At 34.2% G+C, this 26712-nt stretch overlaps 2 protein-coding genes across 2 annotated transcripts in view; one reads left to right on the top strand and one right to left on the bottom strand.

Moving 5' to 3' along the window:
- The window catches only part of LOC108974948 (nucleoside diphosphate kinase 6), a 75652-nt gene that overhangs the window by 3340 nt on the left and 45600 nt on the right, over positions 1–26712 (bottom strand). The gene's annotated exons all lie outside the window — the stretch shown is intronic.
- The window catches only part of LOC108974947 (b(0,+)-type amino acid transporter 1), a 61254-nt gene continuing 37398 nt past the window's right edge, over positions 2857–26712 (top strand). Inside the window, exon 1 of the mRNA XM_018943082.1 lies at positions 2857–2929. Coding sequence (XP_018798627.1) covers positions 2890–2929 — 40 coding nt within the window. The 5' untranslated portion in view covers positions 2857–2889. The remainder of the gene's footprint in view (positions 2930–26712) is intronic.

Genomic DNA, 26712 nt, shown 5'->3' with positions numbered 1-26712 from the left:
ATCGGTGACACTTGAAAAAGGTATGGTTTGCATCGTCTAGTGGTTCGTCTCCGTAAATACATGCTGGGCTTTCTGCTTTTCCCATGTTGTATAGGTATTTTCGGAAATACCCGTGACCGGACAGCATCTGTGTTATGTAGTAATTTACCTCGCCGTGTTTTCTACTGTGCCACTTCTATATTTCTTTAATCAGCTTGGCGGTCCATCTTCCTTTGCTCTCCCTTGTCCACCGATCTTGCCAGAGTTCAAGAGTTTGCATCCTAGCCTGTTGTTTTGCGGCCATGTGTATTTCTATTCCGTCTTTCTTCCATAGCCAAAGTTGTCTTCTCTCCTTTGCGAGGAGGTCTATTGGGATGACCCCGCTAATCACTAGCACTGCGGGTTCGGATACAGTGCGGTGGATTTAAAGAAAACGAATTTTTATTGTTTTATATTATTAAATTCTAAAACTCCTCTAGAATATTATACTGATGGTTGATCTGAGTAATAGTTACTGAAATACAGCTGAGAACTTGTGCGTCGTCTTTAAAAGCGTTTTTCTCGAAACTGTACTTTTAAAGCAGGTTGTCAAGATTTCTAGAGAACTACTCATCCGATTTTCATGAAATTTTAAACATTCCTTTGAGATACAATTGGATGAAGAATTTTTTCACTAAATTTTATATTTTTTTATAAAAATGTCTTTCAAAAATCCGGTTTCAGTTTTTTTCTCTCGTCCAAGTTCTAACTTAAGGTTTTGACTACAAACGTATTGTTTTCACTTTAGATGATCCTGATATAAGTTATGCTGCCAACGCGGGCGGATATTTTTTTCGAGGGGTTACCGGAAATAACATCGCAATGGTCGAGCTTAAAATATTTTTGTTTTTTTTAATTTCAGAATATCTTTGTTAATAGTGCATGTTTGTAATAATAAAAAATTCCAATAAAAATTTAATTTTTTATATTAGAAAAAAATTTTTGAAAAAAGACTGGTTTTTACCTAAGGAAACTTTTGTAACCCCTTATGTTACAATTTTCTAAAGTGTAAGGGCTCAGTTCAATCAGGTCTACAAGACAGACAAATGATCCGATATTTGTCAAATTTCATCGCGTTTGTATACTTCATAGTTCCTTACACAAATTTTGGGTGAATTTTTTTTTAAAGATACCACTTTGTCACATTGTATGGACAATACCTTCTAATTGGTTGGGGACTTTATTTTTAGCGCCATTTCTGTCATACATCCACGATAATTATAGCGCCTAAGAAAGCAATATGTACTTTCGAAATGAATAAATGATAAAAAAAAACTTTCAGAATTTGACTTTGAATTAATTGTGACTAGGCACCCTGTAAGAGGGATATTTTTATACCCTGAATAGGGTATATTGAGTTTCCCACTAAGTTTATAACACCCAGAAGGAGACTTTGGAGACTCTGGAAAAATATAAATAAATCTGTGTCGATTTATAACATCCGTCTGTCTATATATACAGGAAAAAATCTCTTTTGAGATATCGATCGGGATTATTGTCTAAGGCAAAGGTGTCAACTTTGAAGAAGTAGTTCAAATCGGATAATATACAAACTAACCGATCAAATCTCTTGTAACGCATCTTTTGTATTTTTGAATAGTAATATATGTAGCTTCGGCACAACCTAAGTTAACGCTTTTTTTTGTTTATTTATTAAATAATGTAGAAATAATTGAAATTGGAACTATAAAAAAATTTATATTTAATACGACAGTACGAAAATAGGGCAAAAACCACAGCTACCTTCCATAAAACTAGACTTCAACGCTACTAAGAGTATGATTTGAACTTAAAAAGGTCTGTTAACAAGCTGGAGGAACAGGAAGGTACTTCGCTTTTTTCATATTTAATCTTTTGTAACTCGAAAGGGAGTCTAACTGGATACATTTCGGTTATTTTGATTGGTGATGTACTTTTAAAAATAATAATTTAACATAGTTGCACTTTAACACTTAACTTTATTTGCACCTCCTGATAGACAGCCGCTTTTCACTTTAGTCTTCAATGCAACGTAGAACTGATTATATCGGTGTAACTTTCGTTTAGGCTTAATTTTTTCGAATCATGACCCAAGGTGAAAGATTGTAAAGATGACTTAAGTTAGCCAGAAACATAACTGTTATTACAATATTATTGAAGAACAGACCGAGCTTGACCTTCTTCGGTTGATGTTCATCCAGAAAAGTCTATTGCAATAATTGTTCCTTCATCTCTGCTAAATTGATATAATAAAATCATACCATACATATATATATGGTGGAATCTACTCTCTAGCTTATTTGCATTTTTGACTGAAAGCAGACTTGAGTCATACATATGTTTGCGGTGCTTAGTAATTACAACTGAGATTTAGTTAAGAAAAAATCTGTTTTGATCGCAACAAAACTATAAGAAGTAACAGCAGAACGATTTTTTGCACATTTTCACACACATACATACCCAGTCATACATACCTGTATTACAAAAAAATACAGGGAATATTAAAGGGATTGGAAATACGAGCAGCAGCAGCATTGCAAGCAGACGTCCACGCACAATACAACGAGAATTGTCTGAGAGCTTTACAACTTTGTTGTAATATGTAGCAAATACATTTGTATATATGTATGTGTCGGTAGATAAAAAGCTAATTTATAGCAAAAACCATGACTCGTGTACACCTCGGGCAATTGCTCGTTTGCGCCGACGCTATCAATGTGTACCACCACAACAATGGATTATTCAACTCAGCTCAGCGCAGTACAGCTGAACTCAACTCAGCGGTGCATTTGTGTTTGTTATAAATACAGACAGCACAACTCTCCAGCTTTCATTCTCTCGCAGTGGTTAAAGTGACATGAAAGTGAAGACATCGGTGTACTGTAACAAGTCATGTATCATGATCCAAACACAGCTAATATTTTTGCCAATGGTAAGCAAAATTTGTAGCCAGCTAAATTTCTTTTGTGCAAAAAAAATGAATGAAATTTATACGAAAAATAGACAATTTTGTGCAACAAGCAATAATGGACTCTTGAAAATAAATCTGTCAATGCAAAAGAGGACTCTATAAAATGAAATAAGTGTAATTTAGTGTGAGAAAAAGACGTGCGAAAATGCAATATTGTGGCTAAATTCAAATTCCTGTGTATACATATATGAGTGTGTGTGTGTCTGCGAAAAAAGTTCAATAGCTCAGTCAAGTATGGCTAAAGCGAGTGTTTGTGCTAAAAGTGTCTAGCATGTGTGTGCATGTTTGCGTGAGTGTGCCATGTGGCCATTCTAATAGCAAGGTGGCGTATTGTCGTGAAGGCAATCAGGCTTTCTTTGCCTGATTTCGTGCCATTCTACAGACATGGTGCTGAATATGGGCGCGGCGTAGCTTGCGCTTGACGTGCGCCCAGCAGGTGGCATGCAACATATTCTGCTATGCCTACCTACTATAACCAAACGTGTGGGCGGAAGATGTACTAAAATTAATAAAATATATACCAGTATATATAAAATATTTTTGTATTTCAAAGGAAACCTGAGCAATTGCATGAGGCTCAGAGGCTGGTGAGAGTGTGCTATACTAAACCTAAATTATTTTCAGTATTAAAATATTCAAAAATATATACATTATAATTTAGGTATATCAATTTTCTTGGGTTATAAATAAAGTTCATAATATTTTATTAAACTAAAAGTAAAAACTTAAATATATCAAGATCATTAACGGTATCAATTCACAGACTGCAGAAATTGCACTGAAGAAGATTTCATTGTCAAAGGTTTTCTGAAAAAACACACTAATTTCTCTATTTGCCAGTATACACCGTTGTTTTCTTTTATACACGGGAATCACTCTTACGACCACCTTGCTGCACTACTGTGTATATTTGCTCGACCAAAGTATCGCAGAGTGTCATAATTTGGTATATAAAACAATAGAAATAAAATCTTTTTCTTTCTTTACTGGCGTAGACACCGCTTACACTATTATAGCCGAGTTCTTTTCGGAAGATGCCGCCAATTGGAGATTCCAAGCAAAGCCAGATCCCCCTCCACCCGGTCTTTCCAACGGAGTGGTGGTCTTTCTCTCCCTCTGCTTCCCTCGGCGGGTACTGCGTGGAGTGTTTTCGTCCATTTGGACGACAAGACCTAGCCAGCGAAGCCGCTGTCTTTCAATTTGCAGAACTATGTCAATGTCGTCGTATATCTCATAGAGCTCATCGTTCCATCGAATGCGTTCTAGTCTAGAAATCAAATTTTGGGCAGTTTTTTGAATTTTATTTAAAAAAAAAAACTAAAAAATATTTTTACTATCCAGTTTTTATAGTGTTTTTTATTGATATATTAAGAATACAGAAAAAAAATTTTACAAAAAAATATTAAAAATTAAAATAGTTAGAGGGGGGAGAGACAGGTGTAAAAAAAAATGGCGCATCCTGGTGACATTGATACTTACTCTCCTGGTGGTCTGAAAAAACAAATCAAAAGAAATTCTTAATCAGTAAGGATGCCGTTATAGTCCCTACCTCAGGGAACACGAAAATTTTTGTTTTGAAAAATGGCGACTGCCTAAAAATATGAATTTTTTTAAATATTAAAAACACGATGCTGGTAGGAACGAAAAAGGATTATTTAAAGAAGGTTCACACAAAATATCAAATAAATCGGTTGTATAGAACTTGAGATAATCCCGGTACCGTGTGGAAAAAAGTAGTTTCGAGAAAAACGCGTTTGAAAAAGTGAGTCAAATTTCAGGCAGTCTAAGTCATTTATTAGTGCGCTAGGTACTGCGTCACTAAAGTAACTGTATCTCTTAAAATAATTTTAATTTTTAAAAATCCTTTGGAGGATATGTTCTTAAGGGTCTAAACTTTAAATATATGAAAAAAAATCGAATTTTTCAAAATTCTAGAGTAGAATGGGGTTACAAAAATTAATACAGAAAAATTGTTTTCAGATTGTGGAATCATTTGCTACATAGCTCCGGGGTTATCGGACCTCGATCAATTCCTCTACTAAAATATATTGAGTTTCTTTGTCTACGGAGCTCATAAGAAAGATAAGCCAAAGAAAATGGCTGATTCACATACAACTTTAGCTCCGCTTAGCTTCAGGCATTTGCTTTGACAGATAAGTTCGATGTTTGCTTTTGTATGAGCTCGTTCACACCAATTCAGAGCAAAGCGAAGCACAATATTGGGAAACTCTAATTTTTTATGCTTTGCCAAGCAATATTACACATTTTTATTATAGAGGAGCGTGGAGAGAAAACCGGTCTTTCTGACATATGAATTGTCAAGCAAAGCAAGGAAAGTTGTATGTGAAGCGGCCATCATTTTCACGGCAGTCGGGTGTAAGGTATAGAAATTGACTGTTTACTTTCCCCACTAGGATTGTAACCTCAGCTCTAGTGAAGTCTCTGATGGAGAACTTTATTAAGGGGCTTAATATCAATGTTATATTTCCAGTCAATTCATTATCTTTAGCCGCTTCATAGGTACATCTTGCAATGTGTTTGGTAACCACGAAGCAGATTTTTGCTCAAATCGGCCCACCGTGCATTGCGATGCAGCGCATTGTTAGTAGTACGGGTGGAAATTTCACTATACTGACGTTAAATTTCCCAATGTTATTTCATCAACCGCCTGATGCGCATGCGACCGGAAGAGCCTTGAAATGCAATTATACTCAGAGAACTTAGAGCGCGAGAGACGAAAGCCAAAAAAGGCATCTTGAGCATAGTCAGAGAGCTTTTGAATGCAATGAAATTCATCTACATAGTAAATATATGCGACTGCAACACAATTTGGTAACGAGAAAGCACCCAGTTCATATACCCTTAATTTGCGATGCAAAAACAATGTGAGCCGACTACAAATACTCAGCAACAATTTGCTATATGAGAGCGCTACGAGGCTTATAGAATGTAGCATTTTTAATTGAAATAAAAAGGCGAGAGCGCTTCCACTCAGCCGGAAAATAAAGAAAAATTTTGTTGGTGACCCAACAGAAGGACAGCCGGATATAGGCTGATGCAGAAAGCAAATAGATATATACAAGCGTATACAGATATACATATGTATATATATATGGAGAAAGTGCGAGAGGCAAATGGTAACCCGAATTGTTGGCCCTAAAGATACGTTTGCTGTGGCAACGACGCTATACACTCAAAATTCATTTGTAGGTGACTAAGTTACCAGGCGGCCGACAGGCAGCTACCAAGTTGCTTGCTGCTCTTTGTTGCTTGATGTGTGCACCACGAGGTGGCTGTTGTAACTGCGCAGAGCACCAGCTGCAAGCGGCAACAGCTGTTTTGGTAGCGTGCCCACCAATCAATGGGGGAAACAGCAGCAACAGCGACGCACTGAAAGCTGCAAGAAGTGCGTTAGTGTGTCAGCACAGTTGGTTGTAATTATATATTTATATATACTGCTATACCGTATATATATTTTCTCCTCCCCCTCAAACCGTTTAACGGCATTTTGTGTATGTATTTATAGATACATTTATGCTCTTACTTTGTTCTTATGTACTTTAGTTCACCGTTACCTAAACAGCGCCGGCATTTAGGCATCGGTGGCCTTGTTTCGTGTTGGCCTCTTTTATTTACAGACATCATCAATGACAGCAATGTGTCGATTCACTGAACCGTAGCAGGCATTCTATGATATTCTGTCACTTTATCTTCCTTATCATTTTCCATCTCAAGATAGATAGCAGGAAGAGGAACCTAAACTGCACTTCAGTATAAGGATACTAATAATTTGGGAAGCTACTTCAGAGTATTTGTTCAGGTTTCTTACGTAATGACAAAAAACGTTACAGAAATTGTAATTTTCACCCTCGACCACTTCAACTGATGTAAAACTGAAATTGCCGCGCCGTGGAACCCGTTTTCTGCCGATCGAAGAGATAAAACAAAATTGGCTGCAGGTGCTGAAGGCCATCGCAAGAAGGTGCTTATGAAAAGTGTTCCGAGGAAATGCTTGATCTGAACATGAAAAAGTCCTGCACGCATATAATTAGAAAATGCTTTTCATATTATTTAGTCAATCAGTACATTGCTTTTTATATTGTCTAAATTAAAAAAAAAAAAAACATGAGAATTTTGGAAAGCTCAAATACTTGCAGTCATAGAAATGGAATATGCATTTTATACTAGCCTCTTGATTTAGCCAATTACCAAATTGGCTCTACTAATCGACTAAATTAAGAAAACATTAATCAGCAACTCGGAAAGTTAAAATTCCTCTAGACATGGAAACTGAATATGCATTTCATGTTAATTTAGTGTTGGTTCCGTCAATTAAAAAATTTTTGTTTCTTATAAAAAAATTAAAACTTAAAAAAAAAAAATTTATTGTTACAGACACACTATTAACAAAGAAATTTTGAAATTTCTGGAAAAAAATATTTTAAACTCGTCATTCCCGGTGACCTCTCAGTAAAAAGATGCGCCCATATACTAATAAGAAAAGATGATATCATAATAATATAATTTTCAATTATAATTTATATTAATATATTCATGATTATATTTATGATCTCATTGTTTTAAGCTAAATTTCAGATATACATACGTTCGATTCAGTTCACTATAATTTTACTTTGTTAAGCACTCAGAATTTATTTATTTTGCGATTAACGACGGCGTTCATATTTAACTATAAACCTACATATACAATACATATGTATGTATATATTGTACTAAAACCAATTTTAATTTTTTTGCAGCTTGTAAAAACAAAAGCCGCACTTTAAGTAATTAGCTAACCATAAAATAACTGAAAGTGTATATTTATGTATAAACAAAGTAAAAAAACAGTCAAAGCAAAAACAAACCTCTTCACTACAAATACTTTTCGATATGTATTTGGTCTCTATAAAACAGTATATATGAATAGATCTGCTAAAAACTACAAAAGATTTGTAAAAGTTATGAAATTAAAAAAATAGTAATAAATAGCGTAACGCACACTCACATAATTGCCAGAAATGATCATTAGTCACAGTAAGTGTTATGAAGATTTCGCCCGCAGTGCATAAGCAAAGCAGCGAAATCGGTACAAAGCAACACTTGAAATTGTGGCAAATGTTATTGACTCTTTTAGCTAAAAAATAGTGTAAAAAAGTTTACTTCAAATTAAGTGTTTCGTTGTTTTTATAATTTCTAATGATTTTAATTAATTTTTAAATATTTTTGTTTTGGTCTACTTTCAAAGTCAATGGCTGCGTGATCTCCTTCACGTCATTCAAATAATTTGTTTTTGTAGCTTAAGTATATGTATATCTGCAAATATATCAAATTTGCTATCTACATTTTCCTGCATTTTGTTTAAAATGCAAATTAAAAGGTCTAAAGCAAAAAAAGTTAGCTGCAAAAATGGTGCACGTGACGAAGTGAACGTAGCGGCAAAAGTCCGAACTGAAATTGATTTCTCACAAAACTTGTCCAGCTCAAATTGATTTATATACAATACATAGGTACGTAAGTGCTACATATGCAACAAACAGCCAGTTAATGATTTAATTGTATGTCGGCCATTTGTTAATTTGAAAAGTAAAGGCTAATTTGCGTTTATTGGTGTAAATTCATGTTTGTTTTTGTTTTGCAAGCTACCGAATATTATTAGCTATTGTGTGTAGTTGTAGTCTGCTTAACACGGTTATCTTTTTATATGCAGACACTTGCTGAGTTCATGAAAAAATCAGTATCTAACCAGCATTGCTGATAAGTACTTCAAGACATAAAGACAAATTGATGTAATATCAAATATAGGTGACGTCGATTTTAACCTTTATGATTAATAGATATATATAAATATATATATCGAAATTATGTGTTGATAACACTTAGCTTTGGTAATTAACGTTGCTTTTAACATTATTCAAAGTATTGAACATTGCTCTTTACACACTTTGACCAACTTTCTAGCAATTTATGGATTCCATGCCAATAGAAAAGTTTATCCTTTGAGGCAAACCAATCAGACACCCAATTTTCGATTTCTGTGTAGGAATTGAAGTGCTGCTCAGCCAATGTGTGTCCCATCGATGAAAAGAAATGGTAATTGGAAGGAGTCAAGTCTAGTGAATAGGTCGGGTGGATTAGCAGCTCCCAGCCAAGTACTTTAATTGTATCGTGAACTGATTTTGCTTTTGTATGCAGGTGCTTTAAAATTCGCTTGCCATGTCTTCTGGTCGATCAATGTCTGGTTCAAATTGATCACTTGTTTTCTGTAGCCATTAGCAATAACAGTTTCACCAGGTTTTAGAAAAACATGATATGCCACACGCTTCTGATCCCACCAAACATAGAGCCGAATCGAACCGTTTGTGCAGTCGATGTTGATGATTGTTTAGGATTAACCCATGACTTTCTGCGTCATGGTCAGTAAGGTAATCTGGCCTTTCTTTTGACATTTTTTTATACAAATTTGTATTCTACAATAGAACTTTTTTCACATATCATTAAGTATATCGTGGAATGTATAAACAAATTCTTTCGGAATTTTTTGATGATATCTGTCGGAGAAATGGCTTGGTGAATGAGATGCGTTTTTTCACTGGCGGATACGATTTCTTATGTTTGGATCATCTGAAACGCAAATACCCAATTTATTCTTAAAAAGTACGTGCATAGTTATCGTCCCTACTAAAATCATTAAAAACTGTTGATAAATAAAAAGTAGTTAACTTTTTTTTAATTTTCCCCATGTGTTTTACATACATTTTGTCATAAAATTGTCAATAAATTATAAAAAATTATGAATCTAGTAGGGACGATAGCAAGGCGTTTTGTGAACATAAAAAAAATGAAGCAAATCGGTTAAGTAGTTCGACCGGAATTATGTCCGCCAGTTTAAAAAAAGTGTGTTTTGAGAAAAACGCGTTTAAAGTTTGAGGTAATGCACTCCGAGCGCTCCGCACGTTGAGCGGTATTATTATTTTTGGGCCGTTATTGAAACCTTCCAATGGTAAAGTGGATTTCTACATTCATTCTAAGGGATAAGGGAACAGAAAATGCCAAAAAAAAAAAAAAACAATTGAAAAAAGGTTACTTTACTGACCCCTTAAAAGAAATCAACTTATCATCGTCAATGACAATTCGTTGCAGATTAACACAATATTTTCTCCGTGTAATTTTCTTAAAATAAATCCACTTTTCATCGCCAGTGACAATTCGATGTAAAACTGATTTGCTTTCGTGTCTTTGAAGCAAAATTTCACAAGTGATATTACGATTTTCCACTTGTCTTTCATTCAATTCATGTGGCACCAATTTTCCACACATTTGGATCTTTTCCATAGCTTGTAATCGGTTTGAAATTGTTTTTTGTGCAACATTAAACATGGCTGCCATTTGCTTTTGACTCAATATTTTCTTCTTCCTTATTTTCCTTCATCCAATATTGCTTGCAGTTTGACGTCTTTAACCATTTTGGTGGTCTTCCACGTTCTTCATTTCTTACATCAAAATCGTTATCTGTGAATTATTGAAACCATCTTTTGAAGTTGCTATATGCCATGACAAGCATTCGATGTGACTCTGCAGTATTCTTTTTGAAATGATGACAAAAAATCAATGCTTACCGCAAATCACCACTTTTAAGTAGAAAATTTGATATTTTAAGCACAATGAAAACATATGATGCTGTGTGTTTAATGACTGTTAGGATATTGAATATGTCAGATGTCATGTCAACTCAACAGAAAGAAATTAAGGCTTGTTCACAACAAATGCTATACCAACTCCCTACCAACAGTTTTGTATCTTAACGTTTTCAGAATATTTTCAGAATCGTGCAGCCTAAGTAATGGAATAGACATTTGAGACTTAATACTTGTATATTCAGTCCGTTGTCAATTGTATTCTAATTTATTTAAACAAAGTCTTAATTAGTCAATTAGTATGGACAATTTACTAGTTGTCTACATTAAACTGGTTTAAGCTTTTCGATATTCGAATCGTTTTTATAAATTTTTTTTTTAAATTCAGTCAATTATTGAAGATAATTTGATAATTAAGACTAACTAATCTTGATAACTAAGACTAAATTATAATGAAATGCATATTCTATTTGTATGACTATAAGAGTTTGTACTTTCCAAGATTTTCATCAATGTTTTCTTAATTTAGTCACCATTCAAGACAACTCACTAAATTTGGAGAGTAGAAATGCCTATTTTACAATATTTTTATGACAGCATAAATTTGTACTTTTCAGGGGGATTTTATTTTTTAATTTTTTCAAAATCATTCGCGTCAGTTTGTAATTCAGTTTACGAGTATAGTCTCAAACGTTTTTAATTAAATATCCAATGCATTCATAATAACTTTTCTAACAATTAGTATATTTATGCAAAGAATGACAGAGGAAATACGTAAATCGAATTCTGTTGCTAATGAAGCGTTGTCAACATTTTCTTTTTTGTATATAACTAATATATTTTTCACATCCATATACACAATAATAAATACACAAAACCCTTACAAGCATACTTGTATATACATATGCACGTGGCTAAGTACGTATGATATCGTCACATATGATTTTTTCTGTTTTTTATTCAGACACTATTTGGTTAACCAGACTGAAATGCCATTAAAAAGGGGTTTTTACATATCACGTTTCTTTATTGTTGCAAATCTTTTTTGTTGGAGTTTCGTTGATTTACAAAACCTTGATAATGGTCACATGCACACAATAAATGTATATATTTGTTGTTAAAAAAGGCAAATGGTAATATTTTCATTTCGCCTGGTTTGATTTTTGCTAACCATGCAAATTGCTTTTGGCATCAAATGACAGTGTCGCGTCGACGCGGGTGTTAATAAAGAATGCCGGCATTTTTGTGGTGAGCAGTCAGTCATAAGTATTTGTGTATGTGTGTCGTTTTTCTAATATACAAATAAATATACATACATACGTATGAAGGTGTGTGCTATGATTTTTGTGACATATGCCTGTATACACATAACATGTATGAAGGTACATATATAAAATATTGTATTATGATTAACCATGCGAGATATACAAATACATCGAGAGCGGTTAGGTGAAGTTGGAACTGCTTTCAACTGATATTACGATTAATTTATTGTTTATTAAAGACACACATACAAACGAGTATAAATATATTGAAGCGAAATAATTAAACGCCAAACAATAAAAATAAAATAAAATAAGAATATTAAGAAAATAAGTTATAATTGAGAGTAAATGTAATATTAAGAAAATGCATTTAAAAAATACGGAGTACTCATAAAAAAAATGAAAAAAAATGATCTAAATTTAATATTAATACACAGGATGGCGCACGAATCGTTCAACAAAAACAAATCGCAAAACCTTTATTATTGTAATTAGAAAATTATTCATTACGGCGTGAAGGTTTGAAGTCAGGATGGCCTCAATTGTCGTATTAAGCGTTTTAGACGGTTTAACAGGATTGTTATTTGAACGTTGTACAGAAACAGGATTAAGTTATTTAGAATTATCCTTTGTAATGACCGTCTGTTAACTCGGTTTTCGGTATCCCAAGCATCCATTTTCAAAAAACTTATTATATAAGTATTGCGATTATACTAACTTGATTGCTTCGTTTCGAATTAGTACAGCATTTGAACCCCTTCTGGCTAACACTCCCGAATCGATAATGAATTTTATTAATGTTAATTTTTTTTATTAAATGTTTTCTGAGTTATACTTGATCTCCGATGGCGCTAAAAAAGATCATCCACTGCTGCAGTGATTTCGGCCTTCTCCGTGCACGAAACCTATAAATACAAGGCGCGTTCCAAAGTAAACAGGGCTTCAAAAAAAAAAAACAGAACAAATGGTTTTTTCGGCAAAATGTTTTAGCTCGTTGGGCGGTATGGCCGCCAGTATGCTGGTGCAAGAATTACCTTTACGTCTGCATAACGCTCTCCTTTCATGGGGAAATGCATTTTTCCGAAAAGGAAGAAGTCGCATGATGCCATGTCAGGTGAATACGGGGTGTGGTTAATGGTTAAAATGTAATTTTTGGTCAAATAATCGCCCTTCGAATGTTGGATTCTGAGCAATTTTTGGTCGTCAGTCAATTTGTGCGGAACAAACCGTGCACACACCTTTCGTAATAACAAATGCTCGGTCAAAATGCGATAAATCGATGTTTTGGAGATGTTCAATTCCATTTCCATGAATTTCAATTATGATCTCGTCTGATTTTTGATGAATTTACGCACAGTTTCGATGGAATTTGCGGTGATCACGGATTTGATTGGCCCACATGTTGATCGTCATTTATGTCCTCACGACCGTTTTGAAAACGTTGAAACTAATCGTGCATTCTGCTACGGGATATGCAATCATCGCCATAAACTGGTTCGAAGCTAATTTTCGAACCGATAACACAAACATACTGACACTTAAAACGCCATAACTTCACTTTCAGTCAATGAAATGTCATGAAATTCTCACTGGACAATCGAGAAAGATAGCAGATTCTAACGCACCAGTCAACATATAGATGGCAATACCAGGAGTCGGTAGATTCCTAATTACTTTGGAACGCACCTTGTAAAATATCGACTAGAAGATATTGTCCACCGGGATGTTTGTATGGTGCTTGGTATGGGGATTAGCTGGGCTGATGCACTTATAGATGTAAGCGATGTGATCTTTACGGAATGGCAGAGCAATATGGAAGCTCAACTGGTAGCAGTTTTAGCTACGAGGTCTGATCGGAGACTTAATTCTGGAGCAGGGGCCCCTGTAGTTCGCTCCAACTTATTCATGCGGACTGACCCCTCAGAGAGTATCGTGTTGGATGTGGTTAAAACTCGAATGCGGGAAGAGCTAACACTTTGTCAGTAGAATGTGGAGTTGCGGCAGAGGTTTTAGATGGGCGATACAAGCGATATCTTTGCAAAATTCTTATCATTGGTGATGCATAAAATATGTTTATATATACATATACGAGAATGAGTTTAGTTTTAAGCACCGAGTCGGTATTCCCGACTAAAACACGTATTTTAAACAACTAATATACAAACATATATATATGGCAGCTACACCGATTGGAGCATTCTTTGGTGATAATTGCATGACTAAGATTTTCTTCACTTTACTCGTGGGATGCGTGATTCTTTACTTCCATACATATGTACATAAGTTGTATAATATAGTATATGTATATAGTTAACAAAAACAAAATTGAAGTTCATCAGTGTAAATACTGCTTGCTAGTATTTATATATAGTACTATTAAAAATATAAATAGTGTCTAAGTATCTAGTATTTACTTTAGAACTGTTCTGGCACTACTAACATGAATACTCACTTTATTTCAGAAGCTTTCACTTTTATTGGTATCGGGAAATCTATTTCGTATACAAAGTTTCAACTTAATTGTATGAACCCCATGCCATCTACTCTGTATATATGTACATATAATATATGGATATATGTATGTATAGAACTATACTTACTAGTTTTTGGCTTTGTGCTTTCTACGTCACAATATTCCACAACCATCAATGTCTGCTTTTGTTCAAACTTTCTCATGCTGTGGAGGTGTGTCCTCAGCGGGCTGTTACTATAATATATAAAACTGGCAGCATCCTTTTTAATGGATTTGTTTACTTTATAGCTTAACTTGGTGGTATTTGAAAATATTTACACAAACTCAAATATATACATACACATGAATGTGCGTTGAGCTTGTAACTTTTACTCTTCATTTCACTTTCTATCCCATATTTGCCAAAGTTATTTGAAGGACTTTTGTGCTTACTCTAGAGCTTTAAGACAATAATATTGTGATTAGAGTATTTTATGGACTTCATCTCTTCAATAATTTATTTATGTTTTTGTTTAAATTCTTATGTGCTTTTGCTGTACAATTATTAAAAATATAATATAATTTGCTTAGCGCTTGCGTAATGCGATAATAATGTTAACAAATGAAGAAGTAATTGAATTTAAATGAGGAAAATGTGAGGGTAATGGATTTTTGAATCAATATTTTTTAACTTTAAATCTTAGATAATGACAAATATTAAAGCAAATGTGGTAATATTTTGAGCCAACCGAAGAAAAACACTTTGACCGAACTCTATAAATTCATTTGAAGTGAAAATTTTCTAAGAAGACTCTTGACTCCCATTTCAATTGTTTGCCTGCGAATTAAATATCAAACTGGTGTTAAATATGCTTTCAATAAGCCAATAAATATTGCAACTTAACCACCACCAACAATTTTCTCTCAGCCACGCATAAAATCTCAATTATTTAACCAAATAAAAAACCCCAAGAACGCCTCGTCTTCAAAGAGCCACCCACAGTTTATGCATTTATACGTTATTTTCTTTTTGGAAATTATGTTTCTCGTATATGTTTGTTTAGATGTCTGGAAACGTTAACAATCGGTAAGTGATGGAAAGAATGACAAATGTGCTAACAAACAGACAATTTAGTGAGCAATCAAGAAGTGACAGGACACGCACCAAATTAATCAACCGCTTCACAATGTTTGTGCGTGCTGATTCGCATTTCCTTAGGCGCCCAATCGCCAAATAAATACATACATAAGTAGAAAAAATATTTCAATTGAGCTGCACAAATTTGGTGGGCATAACTTGTGGTGCTAATGTTAATGCGTAAGTACAAACGTTATTTTATTTATTCTTTCCTCTTACAATAAATATCTATTAAATATAGGTGCTTAATATATAAGAAAATTTATGTATGCAGCAAAAAGGTTTACTATAGTTATGTCTGTTGTAAGGAAGTTACATATATCTTAACTTAATGATACACTTAAGATCAAAATTGACTCGGACTGGTCCATATAACTGCAATAAGCCCGATAGCCCTCAGAACAACTATATAAGTTAATGATACACTCAAGATTAAATTTGACCCGGGCTGGTTCATATAACAACAAACTGAATCTACAAATTTTTTTTCTGGATAATTGGTATAATCTTTTTTAATACGTTGCAATAAATTTAAATTACATTGCAAACAAAACAAACGCTGTTCAAGCGCCTAGGCACAGAATACGTGGGCCCAGTGCTGCGGTCAACGTGTGAGATATATATATAATTGAAACTGAGAGAGAATCCTTTCCATCACAAAGACACACCCAGCTTCATCATATTGATAAAGTCCAATATACTGCTGAGTGCTAGCGCAGAGATGAGATCCCTATTTCGAAACATGGATCCAAGGGCCTTTAACCTGCGTCTGCATACACCTAATATAAAGATTTACCACATACATCAGCCAACAGGTGAGTTATATTAATAAAATTGAGAGAGCGTGTTTCTTAAAACGTTGAATATTCGTGCTCAGAATGAGTAAAATGGAGTGAAAACCCAGACTCCAACTAGTCTTATGTACCTGAAGGTACTTCTCTGGTTTTAATCCTTGCAAGTTGCGAGAGTATGAAATGTTCGGTTATACCCGAAATTATTTTTTTCCTTCTGACTCAATCTAACGAAAATAATTGATTTGTTTCAATACCCAACGCAGTAGTGTTCGCATTAAATATTTTCTTCATTCTTCTGCTTTTGTTTTCCCTTTTAATTTAATTATGTTTTAATGTTCATTTCCTTAACATGCTTTTAACATGTTTGACTAAACTCATGCCACTCGCTTTAAAAATAAATATGTATGTTATACGCATACATACAAACATACTTACAAGTATATTTAGCTTATTCATACACCGAAATGGTCAAGGAAGTAACAACGAGGCATACAAGTCTATAAAAGCGGAATTGTACCGCGAGAAAAAGGTATACCAAGTACCGAACGCCGCTATTATACGTAAGAAATAATTACGTGCGAACGCCAAAGCCGGCTTGGGTATGGTCGGGGTCGTATAAGTAACATACGGTAAAAAGCATATACATATTTGCCAATACATGCACTTAAGTGCGTAGGAGCTAGCGCCACTGTGCTCAAGCGTAAATCAGGCTGCTAATGACATAGAGAGGAGAGAGTAAAAATAATGGCAGGGAAATATTCTAGAGCATATGTAATGCTTGCACATGCCCCATGCTTCCACGCAACTTTTATGTAATGTTATACATATGCAGTATAAGCTACTTACAGTGTTTGAAGAGTGAGACTACGTGTGGCTAAAATCACTGGACTACCACTAGCCGGGTTTTCTGCTTCGCTTCAGTGTGGGCTGTGGTGGGTTTCTTGCATGGCATGGTGAAAACGAAGCTGTTGGATGAAAAATGGTGGAGTGGACGACACGTGGGTTGTTAAATTGTAGTCGAAATAGAAAAGAACAGCATATAAAGCAATAATTTATGAGTTAAAAAAAATGTGTTAGTTTTAACTTAATATTGTCTTCAAAAAGAGCATGACAGTAATAGCTTATAGCAATTACCTAAAATATTACTAAATAAAACTACTTTCCTTGTATTAAAAAGACCAATAAAAAATTCTTTAGGTGGCAAGTACACATAGAGTCCGACAAAAGTACTTTTTCGCAACCAATTTTGAGAAAATGAAAACGGTGCACATAAAATGTATGCCATATGTAATTTTGGCAATATTTAAAGGATAAAAAACATTTATTACATTATGAAAAATAAAAAAATAATTGACTTTGGCTACTTTCCGTGTCGCCCCGATATTGGAATCAATGATAAAGATTGTCTGACTGCAATTCTTATCCGAAAAAAATGAGATATTACTTCACTCCACAGTTTTTTATTATAAATAGAATATGATTTTCAGGAAATTCGAACATTACCTATGAAAATATGGTAAAAAAATTTTTTTTAGGAATTTTTTTATTTTTGCATAATTATGCAAAAAGAAGCGTTTAAATGGTTTAAACATGTTTTTTGTTTATGTCCGTAGTCTACCTAGATCAGTTTTTTATGCCGTTTAAAATACCCATGCTCAATTTGAAAAAAAAAAACATGATTCCGAGAAAACGCCGTTTACAGTTTGTTCATAAAGGTCAGCCGACTCGACGCCAATCATATTCAAGTGCCATATTTTCCACAGTTTTTAGAATTGGCTTTTGAAATTCTGCAATAAGATAATAAAACTATCGATTTTTATTAAACGTCTCTCAATAGGACAAAAACAATGTGTTGAGTGATGATCTTTTCCTTACTCTTCATTTCTTAAGGTTTAGTACCAAGAAATAGTTGCAGCAGCTCAATATATGAAGGTGAAATATGCTGTATGAAGTAACGAATATGCTCGATTTAAGTCCGATATAGTTTCGCAAAGTCAAATATTTTATAAAAAGGATTCATAATATGAAAATTTATCTTCCGTAGATCATTTAGTGATCATTAGATTTTACATGAAAAATATAGCCAAAGCCTCAATCTCATTTAATTATTATAAACTTATTGGCGGTTGAAGCCATCGCGAATCAGTTCCAGTTTTGACGGTGAGAGATATAATTTAAAAATTGCTCCAGTAGAATATAAAGAGGACGTTAAGGCTAATGTTATTTTTACATTTCACTGAAATCCTGCTATAGAGCACATACACATTTTTTAAAGAAATTTTTAGTCACCACCTTTTATGCAAAAATAATATTACCGACAGATTCTTATTAAAAATGAAATACTATTTTGTAAAAAGTCTTTATGCAAAGTTAAAGAAAAGTTTTAGTCTAAGATGCGAAACATAACGAAGCAACAGCATTAACCACCGTTCCCATGACAGTTGGGTTTACGAAATCTGAACGGACCCAGATTTTTATCGAGCCAAGAACAGTCAACTCGATAGAGTTTTGCCAACACAACAACAGCCACCGGTAGTACTTGTATCATTATAAATTATAATATTAAGATTCACTAAACAGAGCCTTTTTCCTGTGGAACAGAATTCGCATTATTTAAAGCAATATGCAAAAATGAAATTAATTCATAAAAAGTGAAAAATTATCGGTGTTTCGAAAAGTGCGATTTCCTTTAACCAGCTACCCAAGACAATTTGTCCTATCAAGGACGTTAACTGCAGCGCATGCGCAATAAATTTTATTGCCTTTCACAAACTAAGCACGAGTGAATTAAAAAAACACACACACACAACAACAACAATAGTAACTAAACAACATACGGTGATTTTGAACAGTGAGCTATTTTTATTTGTCTTTGCTACTTCATTCGGAACAAATATTAGTATGTATGAATGAATGTACATATGTATGCAGGTATATCTGTATATACTACATATATTATATATATAAATATTTCACCACAAAAGTCAAAAAGGCAGTCAGCGCGGCAAACAGGCGCTTCATTTGTAAATTGGAAAATGGGCTCGCTGAATATTTTTATGAACAGACAAAGTGGCGAGTGCGTGTGATGCCAGAGCAAGCAGCCATTGATAGTGTCCAACATATACATATCTATAGCCATAAATATATACTACTTATGTATATACCAACACTTGCGTGTAAAATTGTGTTGCCGGAATGCCTACTGTTCACTGACGGCTGATGCTGATGTATATATGTATGAATGTAGTTATAGGTACGCCATTGCTGGTGCGTCACGAAGTCGCCGGCACAGTGCTGCTGCTGCGTTTGCTGTTCTTGTTCCAAGTGAGCTTTGGAGTTGCGAGTGCCTAAGAGTGCCGCGCGGCACACACGACTTCGCATACAAATGGCAAAAGCACAGGCGAGCAGCAATAGCGTGGAAGCGTCCATATAATAACTGTTATGTTGCTACACCTACACATACATATAGTACAAAGTATATATTTCATATATGTAATTATTGGTAAATATGCGTGCAAGCAAACCGAATAACAGTAAATTGCTTCTCTTTGTAACTATATGTAAATACAAATAGAGGCATAGGAGTACATAGGAATACATATTTGCGGCAGTACATGTAGTCATTACAATTTGAGATTTAAGGCGTTTTTAGTTGTTTTTAGCATTTATCTGTTCTGATTTAGTTGAATGCTTTTTTCACTTTAGTTACATATAATTGTGGTAATTAATTTAAATAAATTAAAGTACTTTCCAAATAAAAAAATGAAAACATTACTTATACTGTCGTTCATATTACTCATTGGGGTCTAACTAATAGTCGATACTTTCTATTTAAGGGTGTATTCCAGTCTTCTTCTTCTTTATTGGAGTAGACACCGCTTACGCTGTTTTAGCCGAGTTTACAACAACGCTCAAATCGTCCTTCGTCTTATTGTTTGAAGCCAATTGCAGATTCCAAGTGTAGCCAGGTCGTTCTCCAGCTGGTCTCTTCAAAGGAGTCTCTGCTTCATCCGGCGGGTACTGCGTTGAATAGTCTCCGAACAGGAGCATTTTCATCCATTCGGACGATATGACCTAGCCAGTGTAGGCAATTCGCTGAACTATTTCAAAGTCGTCGTATATCTCATACAGCTCATCGTTCCTTCGAATGCGGTATTCGCCGTGGTAAATGACCATAAATCTCTCGGAGAATCTTTTTCTCGAAAACTCGTAAATCCAACTCATCAGCTATTGTCATTGTCCATGCTTCTGTGCCATATAGCAGTACGGGAATGATGAGTGACTTACAGAGTTTTGTTTTTGTTCGTCGAGAGAGGACTTTACTTTTCCATTGCCTACCCAGTCTAAGCTTGCACCTGTTGATGTTAAAAGTGGTTGCAAGATAGACGAAATTATTTACGACTTCGAATTTATGAGTTAAGGTCAATGATATCAATATCATTGGCGTACGCCAGCAGCTTCTTATCTTTACCTTCTTTATTCAGCTTTATAGCTCGAGTTATTGGCTCCAGGAGCAGATTGAAGAAGTCGGACGATAGGGAGTTGTTTTGTCTGAAACCTCGTATGGCATCGAATGGCTCGCAAAAGTCCTTCCCTGTCATAACGGAGCTTAATAGTTTTCCGGCGATACAAAATTCAGACATAGCGGCATAAAACGCTAATGGGTCAAAAACATGCATGGCACAATTTTGAATATATAAAAAAATTAGTATGTTTATACTATTTTAATAGATATGAATAAAGGTTGTTAATTTAAATTTATCTCATCAACCAATAATACAAAGTGAAAGATATACACCTACTCATGTATGACATATACATATACATACATATATATATATATATTGGCTAAATTAAGTGCTTGTTGTTACTAACTGCACTTTCACCGTTATTTATTATTTAAATGAAAATGTCACATTGACGTAGCACATCACCGACATACTGTTCACATGTATGTTAAATGAAATTTTGTACTCACACACATACACATTTATATATATTTATAAATACACACATAAAATGTTATTCCTGCTGCTGTACAAACAATATGTTTGCTGGCATGACTGCATATATTGTGTCATATTGCGGTCACTGAACTGTGAATACAAAAAAAAAAAATTCCATACAGATTGCATATAAAAACAATATAAGATACATATACACACAAATATTTATCTACTAAAACTGGCAAATGGCATGCCATTGCGTTTTAAAGCATTTCCACACAAGCAATCAAACATTCTACAAATTTGCAAACATATTTACACAGAAGGAGACAGACGTGTTAGCATTTTATATGTACTCGTACTTTCATCAATTTTGATTGACAATTGATTGCAAAAACAATTCAACACATAAGTTTGTAAATTGAGTAATAAATATGAAGTAAGAAAGCGAAATTCAGTTTTCAGACGTGCTGAAAATAAGGCTCAATATTATGCAAACTTTCCAGTGTATATACAGTTATTCAATTGCAACGAGTTGAAAGTGTATTGGTTAGCGTATAATACAATATGCTCTGTGAATAACGGCGAACATGTCAAATTTGAACAGAGACTTCGAAATGGAAGCGCAAACTTTCGTTTTTAATGAAGCCTTTTGGAAGGTTACAAAGTTTCAGCAAAGTTTTCAATTGAAAGCACCGTTTGTATGCTTGAATTGGATTTCGATACACATAGTTAATTGATCATGTGTCTTTCACATAATATATTTACAAGGGGTTATATTTAGTGTCTCTAACAAATTGCAAGGGGATATTTTTTGTGTTTTGTGAATTTTTTAAAGAGTTATTTAATTTAATAAATAAATAAAAATTTAATTAAACGAAATTTGGATTCCATTTTCATCGGAGTGGCCCTCCGAAAAAAGCTGTCTGGTGGTGAGGAGGACTTTTCTACTTCAAATTATATACAGGAAATACTCGAAGAACTAGTCAAAATTTAGAATTTTAAGGAAGGGGCTAAAAAAATTTAAAAAATTCGATTTTTTCATATTCACGAGTGGATACAAACGCCCACATTTTGTTACAAAATTAAACTTTGGCATATCTTTTAATATTGCTGTATTGCTGGTGTGGTAAGCATTTCCGAACACATCTTAAGGAAAAAAAAAATAGAATGGGCAATCCATTCATTCCAGCAATGCGATTTTTAAGAGATTTCTCATGGAGACAGGCTAGGGAGAAACAACCCAACCTACTCAAAAGAGTTAAGGCCTATAAGCTTAACTGCCTTCCTGCCTAATAAATACTAAATACTAAATACTAGAGCGCCTCATAGAAGTTTTTCCAATACGAAGAGTAGATCAGTAGAGACTGCACCCAATAGGTTGGTATTTAATATCGAAGGAGCTTTTGAATATAAGGACTGCGGTCTTGGAGCACTCCTGGACATTTGCGGTGCATTCAACAACGTCTCTACGGAATATATTCCGAATAGTATAAAGTCAATAGATGTTGATATACAACACTGGATCAGAAGGCTTTCAAACTATAGATATAATAAATAAGATAAGATAAGAGCAGAATGGAACGATGCTAAAATGACCAAGGAGGTCTGTAGATTTACTCCCCAAGGTGGAGTGTATAAGTAGGAGTGTATTGCTAAGGAACTTGGAATTCAAAGATCCTAAGATAGTGGCATATGCCGACGACATTGCCATCTTAGTCATGACCACCACTCTCAATGCAGTCCAGAATTGGACATACCAAGCAGGTCTGGAGTTGAACACGGAGAAAACGGATCTGCTTGTGTTCACAAAAAATGCACTAAATTTCTCTATGGCGGTTCCCTTCGAAAAAAATTGACCTTGAGGTAGTCTTTAACAGCAAACTGCTGAGGAAGTACGACGCGGAAAAAAGAATGAGAAGAGCTATGGTAGCAATGCTATACATGCGTGCTAAAAGATACTCGACATAACCTCTTTCCCTCTCTATTGTTAGACCAATTCTACTCTACGGTGCAGTAGTATTGTGGATAGGCGGACAGAAATCCAATTAACGGAGGCCAATGGAAAGGATTTAGAGGCTGGCTGTTCTATGCAAATCGGGAGTTTTAAGAATAACTCCAACGGCGGCATTGAGCTGGTATTAAACCTGTCATTCATATATGTACCTATTCGCTGAAAATTGCACAGCAAAATCGGCGGGACAACTACTGGCTGCAAGAGATTATATAGATAGAACTATCGGTGGGTAATGGCGGTTGGACAGATATTGACTAAATTATCCCACTATTCAACTGGGAAAGATGGTTCAAAGTAAACACAGGAAAAGATGGTTGGCGTAAAAGTACGTTAGCTACGCGCACTACTCTCAACATCTAAATGAATACCTCAAAAATGCGCGATGGAGTTGGAGTTGGTGCGCGAAAAATATACTGTACAGAGATAGGCATAAGACTTCATTTTAAGTTAACGCACCAATGCAGTATATTTCATGCTGAGGTCTTTGCTATTGTGAAAGCCAAGGAACTGGGCTCTAATGCATCTTCGGGCAACTCCAGAGTCAATATCAACGTAGACAGACAAAGCACTACCCTCGTAGAAACACAGAACTTCATCTTCCAAAAACCTTTACAAACGAGTAAGCTCTTAAATATCTGTTTTAACTAAAAACTTTCACTTTAAACATCATAATATTCGTACAAAATTCACTTTGAAAAATCCTAAATGGACTCTTAACTTTGTTCCAAATCTGCTTCATTGCAATTAAATTATTTTCGTGGTTTTCCTCATTGTTAGCGCACCTTAAGTGCTTTTGGGTGTGATTTAATGCTAAATATGTAAATGTAAATATACTTAAATGTATATAAACTGATTTTATAACTGTTTATACTCTCGCAACAAAGTTGCTAAGGAGAGTATTATAGTTTTGTTCACAAAACGGTTGTTTGTAAGTCCTAAAACTAAAAGAATCAGATAAAGGGTTATATACACCAAAGTGATCAGGGCAAAGAGTAGAATTGATGAGAGCGGAATAAAACTTTACACAAATACGGTATTTGAGCTGAGGTATCCCTTGTGGAAAAATTGTCGTGATCGGACTATAACTTTTCAAAGTCCCTGATATCGAACACGAAAAACTCAGTGCCTAACCTAACTTAACCTAATTTTTCACCGAAAATATCGGTAAATCTCTCAGATATTTTCATGTAATTCAGAGGGCGTCATTTTTATACTCTCGCAATAATGTTTCTAATAACGGTATATATCGTCAGATATATGGTTACATATACCAAAGTGATCAGGGTGACGAGTAGAGTTGAAATCCGGATGTCTGTCCATCCGTTCGTGCAAGCTGTAACTTGAGTGAAACTTGAGATATCTTGATGAATTTTGTCAGGCGAGAGTATAAACTGTTCGGTGACCCCCGAACTTAGCCCTTCCTTACTTGTTCATTTCACTTTTGATGACTTACTTAATTTGTAAGCAGCAATTAAATAAGAACGCAAAAACTCCGACGCTCACTGGAAGACTAACAGAACTAATTGCAGTTGTTAGACTTCGACGAAATTGTGTATATGTAGATAGTTGTATTTTTCGGCTGAATTGTACATATCGGAGAACGACCATTCGATTTATTATTTTCAATTAGAATGATAAACGATTTATATGATAAATGATAAACTATTTATATATATATTAAAATATTGGAAGCCTTTTTGCTTAAAAGGCAGTTCATGAAAAAAGTATCTTTACTTTTCAAACTAAAACTAAGCAACCGTTACTTCGTTTCACCCAATTTTTTAGTGAATACTCATTTATAATATAGTAAATAAATTACCTTGCTAAATTAATTGAGTTAATTATGGTTTTCTGCGCCATTTAAATTTTTAAAGCAAATCATTAGAGACTCACTATAATTTCCTTCGAAAGACTTACGCTATATTTGTAAATTACATTAAATTTTCTCACCGTTTCCAGCACACCTTATATATTTTCTATTGTAGAAATTAAATTAACCACCACTTTGTTAACTTTGATGTAGGTTTAACTTACTGCTGTTGACAAGCTGACAAGCAATTTACCCCTGAAATCGAACCAATTTTTGTAAGTAATTTATACAACAATAATTTCAGCGACAAAGAACATATGCAAATATATGTATGTGTGTATTTATCAAAGTATTTGTGAGTGTGTGCGTAGCTTTTTCGCCTCTCCTTCAGTTGTTGCTTATGCCATTTCAAATGTTACGTATACGCCATGTCTACACCTACGCAGGTATTAATGTCACGTATACGCCTTGCCGAATTCAGGTATAAATAAATATAGAAACGATGAAAATGCCAACTAGCTGTCAACTTTTGCGTTATCATGATGCCAGAATATAAGTCTTAGCCTAGTGGTGCTATTATTAAAGAGTGGTGGTCATTTGAGTGCATATAGGAGCTTTCCTGTAGAAAGTTTTGACACCCTGTAGCTCTAAGTATAAATATTTAAGTAACAGCATAGAATTCATATTTTATTCAAAGGTATATTAAATGAAGGCATACTGTCGTTAATTTTAAGTATTTCTGAAAAACATTTTCAGTGTAGAGATGCCTAATTGGAATATTAAAAGAATGCATTCTTTTTTTCTTTTGCAAAATTTTACAATATTAAACCAATTTTTTTTTAGGAGCTAGAATATGTTTTTTGCCGCTATACTTGTAGATATATTTTTTTTACAAAAAACTGTATTTATTTTTCTCCTTTCTCATATAAAAAGATTTTAATCTAGCTACAAATTCGGTATTCGAATTTCAATTACTTTTTTGGCACACTTTTAGATGTGTTTTATGTGCATGCGTAAAGATAAGCCTATGTTATATTGAAAAAGCCAAGCTCTCTGTCATATATGCCCTACAAAAGCCTTAAATAAGTAGAAAGAAAATGTGGAAAAAATAAAAATAACAATAAAGGAGTCCTATAAGGAAGTGGTGGTCATTTCTTAGAAGTGAAATTAATATGTAATCCCCTTAAGCATTAAAAGAACTTAATGTAATCAAAATAAAACAGAGAAAACAGTTATGTGAGATGTAACTTGTATTAAGGACATTGTTGTGGATTAAAAGGCAATTCACTTGCAGCAAACAAAGTTCATCTTGCCACGTAAAACTTTCTTACTCAAAGTAGGCTTTGTAAAACAATCAAAAACGAATTTATATTTATTTTTAGGCAGGCTTTCTTTGTGGTGTACATCATTTTTTGTGAAAAAATATTCTTTTTGGTCGCTGCTGTGCGTCTATATGAAAAAGTGTGTCGCCGGCAATATCTTTTGATGTGTTACATAAATTATTTATATTACTGTTCCATTTTTGCCACGTGTTCTGTATTTTTTCCCAAAAGAAATCAGCGGGTATTTATGCACGCACCGTCTTCTTAAAACATTATTTGAGTAATGCGTGTTAAATTGAATATTAAAATAAATTAAATTGAAACGCAAAAATGCACATATTTACCGTAATGTAGGAGAGCAAA

Source organism: Bactrocera latifrons, unplaced genomic scaffold (genome assembly GCF_001853355.1).
Source record: "Bactrocera latifrons isolate USDA-ARS-PBARC rearing strain unplaced genomic scaffold, ASM185335v1 scaffold_6, whole genome shotgun sequence".
Taxonomy (NCBI): Eukaryota; Metazoa; Arthropoda; class Insecta; order Diptera; family Tephritidae; genus Bactrocera; species Bactrocera latifrons.
This window is presented reverse-complemented; position numbering and strand designations above follow the sequence as displayed.